We start from the raw sequence: 7,120 nt of genomic DNA on the forward strand, positions 1-7,120 counted from the left end.
TGTCACAGCAATGAGAAAAGTGACAAAAACATTTTATGAGCCATGATAGCCGAGAAAAGGCCAATATAAAATGAAGGATCAAATATCTTATTCTAGAAACAAAGTTGCATATACTCTGATCTGCATCGATTATTTAATTTATTCCACCTAACTTTATAAGGTATATTATACTCAATAGTTCGAGAAATAACTTCTAGAAACAAATATCCTTATTTGGCCTTATACTTTCCGCACTGAACACAGACTGTTCAGGGTAATACATAGAGCTGAACACCCAAGTGATACTGTAGAGAAGTCTTGGGCATTATGAGCTCTAGACTCATTTCCATTGCTCTTAGTGTCCTAGTTACTTTTCTATCACTGTGATAAGGCACCATGACCAAGGCAACTTATAAAAGAACACGTTTCCTTGGGGCTTACAATTTCAGAGGGTCTGTCTGTGACCATCATGGTAGGGAGCATGACAGTGAACAAGCAGACATGGTACTGAAGCAGTCGCTGAGAGCTTACATCTGACCTATAAGTATGAGAGAGTGAAGGAGGGATGGAAGGAGGAAGGCAGACAGAAAGAAAGACAGAGAACTAACTGGCAGACAATGGTGGGCTTTTGAACCCTCAATCCAGCCTCCAAGTGGCACACCTCCTCCAACAAGGCAACATTTCCTACTCTTTCTCAAACATTTCCACCAATTGGGAACCAAACATTGATAACCCAAAGGGGGCCATGCTCAATCAAACCACAACACTTCGGTAACTGCTATCTGCTATGGGTAAATGTACTTAGTTGCCTTTCAAAAGCCCATTATTCGAAATTTGGGCCTCTGCATATTCAATGTAAAATCTAACATTCTAACTGTATATTCAATCCTAACTGGATTTGTACAAATTTTTCTAGTGAAATAGAGGATGTACAACTCAAGGCCAGTAGGACATAGCACACATTGCTATATCAGCTTCTGGAGCAAGTATACCTTTCCCAAAATAGACTTCCATTAAGACCCAAAGACTTTGGTCTCAAAACCACCGAACTGTATCAGTCCCAAATGCTGAAGCACTGCCACTTTCCCCTCACACTACCATAAATCTCGGCTTAGAAAATGACAGATGCAAAAAGAACAGTGGCCACAATAAGCCAATGATTTCTCAAAATCAGTTTCCTGTCTCCTTTAATGAAAGTTAATTCACTGAGTCATCACCTCTGTAGACATGTCCAACTCATGTTCTACAGGCTTATAAGTACCCCCAGGATAACTATGAATCAAGCCCAAATACAAAATTGTGAACTTGCTTATTTTTTTTTCAATTCAATTGTGTATTTTATAGATGATAATGTTGAATTACAATATAAAAAATGTTAGGCATATATGCTATAGCAATAGTGGAATGGTATCTAGGAGTTTCTGGAGTTGCCAGGCAAATGGTAGCTAAGTCAAAGAGCTATCATAAATCACACATCAAGATGTCACAGTCAAATGCTATCAGGGAGATCACAGATACCCACAGGAATCTGGCAGTGCCAGGAAGTCCTTTTTTTCTTTGCTTATAAGTCATACTAAGTGCACATGCCATGCAGCATTACTTAATGTTTATGGTGACATTCAGAAAAGAAAGGGCAGAAACAATGATAGTGGACAATTCTCAGCTCTGTTCATTGGTGTTGTGGTTAATGGGCACAAGGCCAGGTTATCCTAACAGAAAAGAATTACATGTCATATTCATCCAAGTCTTTAATAAATAGAAAAAACAAATTAGATTTTGATACTAACAATTTGTTTACATTGCTAACATTTATTTAGGCTCTGTGCACATCTTTCTTCAAATATCTCATCCTCACTGTCATGGTTAATCTTCATTATCAACTTGATAGAATTTAGAATTGCCTTAGTAGGCATATCTGGACTTGACTGAGTTTCCAAAGAGGTTCATCTGAGGATAGAAGCCCCACTCCAAGTATGTACAGCAATATCCAATGGTCTAGTGTCCTGGCCTAAATAAATCTGAGGAATGCAGAAAGCCAAATGTGCACCAGTGAAGTGGAAATTTCTTGTTTCTTTGGAAACCATGTTTTGCTGGGGAAGACAGATGAAAGGATGTTTTGCTGAAGCAGACACAGGTGAAAGGATGTTTTGCTGAAGCAGACACATGGAAAGGACACATGATGTTTAGAAAGAATATAAACAAGACAGTGGGACAAGGCTAGTGCTATGATTCATCTTGCACTGCATTGTTGATCTTCACTTGCCGTGACTTCATAGAGAGTGACTCAACAAAGAATTTCTCAGGATATTCCAACACCTTTTGCCATGTCCACAGACTCAAGCCTCGTGGTTTATTCTGGATCCAACTGCCCCTGTTGCTTCGTGTGTGCTGTCTGCTGAATGGACTGAACTACAGCTGCTGAGTTGGGTTTGGTGGTTTGCTAGTAGACTGAACTGCTGATATCCTGACCAAGAAAACTGGAATCACTCCAAAGAACTATTTCGAAACAGGTCTGCTTCCCCCATGTCCCAATAACCTTTCTTTTCCACCATCTCTGATGAGTGGTAAGCTAGAAGGGAGGTTAAAACATTTAAAGAACCCTTATTAAAAGTAGGTTTTGAAAAAAACCAATGACTAAACAGCAGCATTCTCTCTTCTCCACCACCCCTGCCTGATTATTGGTGCAATGTGACTATTATTACTATGTGTCCCCTGCCACAAAGACTGTATGCCCTCAAATGCTAAGCCAAAGTAAGCCCTGCTTTCCTTAACTTGATCACAACAATAAAAAAAAGGTGACTCATACGCCCATTTTACAGATGAAAAAAATAACAGAGGTGAGATGGGTTGCCCAAGTACCACACCAAATAAGCTATATATCTGCAAGTCAAACTTAAGCTGTTTATGACCAGAGCTATTGATACATTTAGTAAGCCATGATCATAGAGCAAGTCAGACCTACATAAGTAGAATGAAATCCAATCATATTGGAAACAACTCAAATACAAGTACCTACCTCACAAGGTACAAAACAACATTTAATGAAAATACCCCAATGTTATTAACACAAAGGTTTCTATAACACTATTTAAAATAGTAAAAACTATAAAACAGGTGAATCCTCAAAAGTAGCTAAATAGAAAATAAACTATAACTATATCAAAAATCTATGTAAATGAAATATAATAATGAGAATGTCTATTATTATCATTTAGTAAACATGGGTTCAGCATCTACTATTTGCCTAGCATTATTTTATGTGTTAATGAAATAGCAGGGAATGAAACAATGGCCTTGCTGTCTTGTGAAACTTAGGAAGAAATTAAAACAAGATGGAAATTTTCTCATATAAAATTTTAAGTAAAAAATTATAAAATGTTACTTGAGCCTACTCAAAAATATGTATATACATTTTATTTAAGGCAGGATCTATACAGCCCAGGCTGGATTCAAACTTGGTATGCAGCCAAGAATAAATCTGAATTTCTGGAATTCCCACTCCTACCTTACAAATGCTGAGATTATAGGTGTGTAAAACCACATGCAATTTTTTTGTACTGCTAGAAATCAAATCTGGAGTTTCTTGCATACCTGACAAGAACTCTACCAACTGAGCTATATACCCAGTTTAAATTTTATATGAAGTCATTTCCATGCAAAGAAAATAGATATATGAGCCAGTTATGGTTATATATGCCTGCAATCCCAGTACTTATGAAGCTGAAACAGCACAAGTAAGGGTTCAAGGCTAGGAACTAGAAAGGGCAATGGCTCAGCAGTTATGAAGAGCATGTACTGCTCTTGCAAAGCACCCCAGGACCTGTGTCAGAAATGCTTACAAGGTCCTCCAGTTGCAGGGGATCTGGCTCTCTGGCCTCTTAGAACACTATACTCACACCCAAATCTACATACAGACATATGGAAATATCTAAGTAAATATATAAGTAAGAATAAAATAAATCTTTTAAAAAGGAGTTCACTGTCAGCCTGAGATACACAGCAAGACTTTGTCTCAGGAAAAGAAAAAGAAAGTACAAAGTATTTAAGAAAGTATTCAAAAGTTAATATACCAGTATACCCATTATGCTGCTAACTATGCATGAATAGTATCATTAGTAATTGGAGCCTTTATATATTAATATATCATTCAAAGTAGCTACAATGAGATTTTATAATAATGTTTTGTATTTTAATCCTGGAGATTATAAGTGTAACTGTATATATCATGCCTTTTCAATAACAGTATATCAGTCATAACAGCTGTGTGGTTCAGTCCTCATACTCCTTTTTTATAAATACAGAGTCTCACTATGTAGCCTTGGCTGGCCTGGAGCTCACTATATAGACCAAACCTGTATTGAATGACAGAACTCCATGTGCCTCTGTCCTGGATGCTTGAATTAAAGGAATGCACCACCATGGCCAACCTAGTAAATACTTTATACCAAACTTTTAACTCAAGAGCCAGCAAACTCTTTCAATCTAGTCAGAAAGTCAAGTAAATACCTTAAATTTTGAGGTCACTACTATTACTAACCAAAGCTGCTCTGCCAAACAAAACACCCACTAGATAAAGTTTGCCTAGGTCCCAATAACACTTTAGATACAAAAGGAGATAGGGAAATGCATTTGGCACAAGAGCCATAGTTTGCCGGTCCTTACATTTTTACTTTCATAAGAATCAAAATAAGCACAAAGGTCCTTCTACTTCCACTGTTCAGTTTCCTCTGCAATGACTTCCCGAGAGAGATTAACCCTATTTTGCAGAAGCATGAGACTCAAAGAAGGGAAATACATTGTCTAACACCACATGGTTAACTTATTAGATGATTTAAAGGAAAGTCCCCCTTCAGTAAAACCAATGGCCTCAGTGGAGGTTCAGGGCCTTCCATTAGACCAGAAGAGATGTGGAGATAGATCTCCATGATGCTTTTGTATCCAGAATGGAAGGAAGTTAGGTGGGGGCTGATGGTTTCTAAGAGTTGTATGGCCACATGCTCCTGAAGACTTACCAATATTAATCTCATCATCAGTCAGTGTGTCTCCAATGAAATCAAATTGAAATGACTGGAGTGTCTGGGAAAATTTCTGAACCGCGGAAGAGTAATCTGCAATGGAAGAGGACAGTAGACATCGTCAGTGCAGCTATCCTCTCAGCAAGTCCCTCCTCCCAGTTACAGCACACAGGGGAAACATGCCGAGATATCATACAAGCAGTAGCAGCTACTCGAGGAGGTTAAGGGATTTGAATCAGTATTTTCAGAAGACAATCTGAACAAACGAAACAGTCATTTAAAGGAATCTTGAACATTTTTGCAGCGTATTTTCATCCTTAATCCCCCTTTTCTTTGACTTGAAACTACTTTATTGAACTCTCCATTATGCATATGCCAATATTTTCTTATCTTGCATACAACAATATCAACAACCATCCTATTAAAAAAAAACAATTAACTCTATTTTATATATGTGGAACTCAGTATTCAAGACTTACATAAGAAACCTGGATCTAGAAGTCAGGTTGTTCTGCCTGCCTCTCCACTGCCCATCCCATGACAACATAGCTACTACCTGGGTATTTTACACACTCATCAGATAGAGGCTTGAAATAGGATATTGTCGGGCAGAATTCATAGTGTATTTATGAAGGGCTCAACAAAAAAAAAAAATGAAATTTTTTTTAAAAAGTTCAGTGTGATTACATAACTAGATGAAAGCTTTGATTTTGTCAATGACTTTCAATTTGCATTTGTAAGTATTCAATGGTGGCAAAAAATTGAAGTCACAAAAAAGTAAATCACATTAATGTACACTTTAGAGAAATTATTTAGGCCAACTTTTAAAATGTTACCTTTAGCAAGAGGTTCAGCAAGCCTCTTGACCTTTGCTACTCCAAGAGTGAATCACAGCTCTGTCACAATATCACCCCCTGAGAGCTTGAAGAAAGTGTGCATGGCCATGCCCGCTCTAGATCTAATAAATCAGGAAATTTCAGCTTAATACCTAGGGAATCCATATGCTCTTGGAAATCTGAGGGCAACTAAGCCACACTGGGGCATCTTAGAGGAAAAGCTCAAACTTTTCCTTACTTTCTGGTTTAATCTTCTCCCACATGCTTGCTCTTCACATCTATAGAACAAGTGGGCTAAAGGAGCCTTGATGGCTGTTTTTAAGCTAATGTAAACAAAGATAAGGGTTGTAACAGTCTCTTGCTGCACCCCCATTTATAGTAGACTAAAGAGGTAACACCAGAACTCCCAAGACTTTTTTTTTTAACCTTTTAGTTTTTCTTGTTTCCTTTTCATTTTGAGGCAGGTTTTACATGACATATTCACTGAGGTTTCCCAGTCACAACCATTGGCCTGTTAACAAAGGGAGCTATCGGTGTGAGACTGACAGTGGCCCAGGAGTGGATAGTAGGAAAACACAGATCCCAACTGGGAGGGACTCAAAATGATAAGTGGGCAGGGGGTAGACAAGCTGTTGTCAGTGGGCAGCTGCTATGGTCAAGGCAGAATCAAGTCTGCAGGAAAAGAGGTTGGAGAATCAGATTCTGCTGGGTGTTAATGCCTGCTGTTTCTGCTTGGTATATTCAGACCCATCTTCCTTTAAGACAGAACATTTTGCTTCACCACTACTACCTTAAAACAGCTTTGTTGCACACTGATCAGCTTTTGTCTCTGCCCTACAGCACACATGGCACACTAGGTCTGCCTTTGCTTTTACCATTCAGTTACAACAAAAAAGGGTTAAGAAAACCTCACTCTCTCAGTTCTTTTAAATGTCTGGTCTTATTGTTTTGTTATTCATTTTTACTTATTCACTTTACATCCCTATAAACTGCCACCCTCCCAGTCACTCCCTCCCACAATCCTTCCCCACATCCCCCTTCCCCTTCTCCTAAGAGGGTGGAGGCCCTCCTGTGTAACCCCCCCCCACCCTGGCACATCAAGTTTCTGTGGGGCTAGGCACTTCCTCTCCCACTGAGCACAGACAAGGCACCCCATATTCCACATACATACAACAGCTTTTGGGATAGCTCCTGCTCCGGTTGTTCAGGACCCACATGAAGACCAAGCTGTGCATCTGCTACATATGAGCAGGGAGGCCTTTGTATGCTCTTTGGCTAGTGGTTCAGTCT

The 7,120-nt window shown here is 38.8% G+C and overlaps 1 protein-coding gene across 1 annotated transcript in view; it reads right to left on the reverse strand.

The window, feature by feature from the left end:
• Positions 1-7,120, reverse strand: part of Ophn1 (oligophrenin 1) — a 348,509-nt gene that overhangs the window by 219,727 nt on the left and 121,662 nt on the right. The window contains exon 3 of the mRNA XM_031365408.1: positions 4,992-5,087. Coding sequence (XP_031221268.1) covers positions 4,992-5,087 — 96 coding nt within the window. The remainder of the gene's footprint in view (positions 1-4,991; positions 5,088-7,120) is intronic.

Source organism: Mastomys coucha, chromosome X (genome assembly GCF_008632895.1).
Source record: "Mastomys coucha isolate ucsf_1 chromosome X, UCSF_Mcou_1, whole genome shotgun sequence".
Taxonomy (NCBI): Eukaryota; Metazoa; Chordata; class Mammalia; order Rodentia; family Muridae; genus Mastomys; species Mastomys coucha.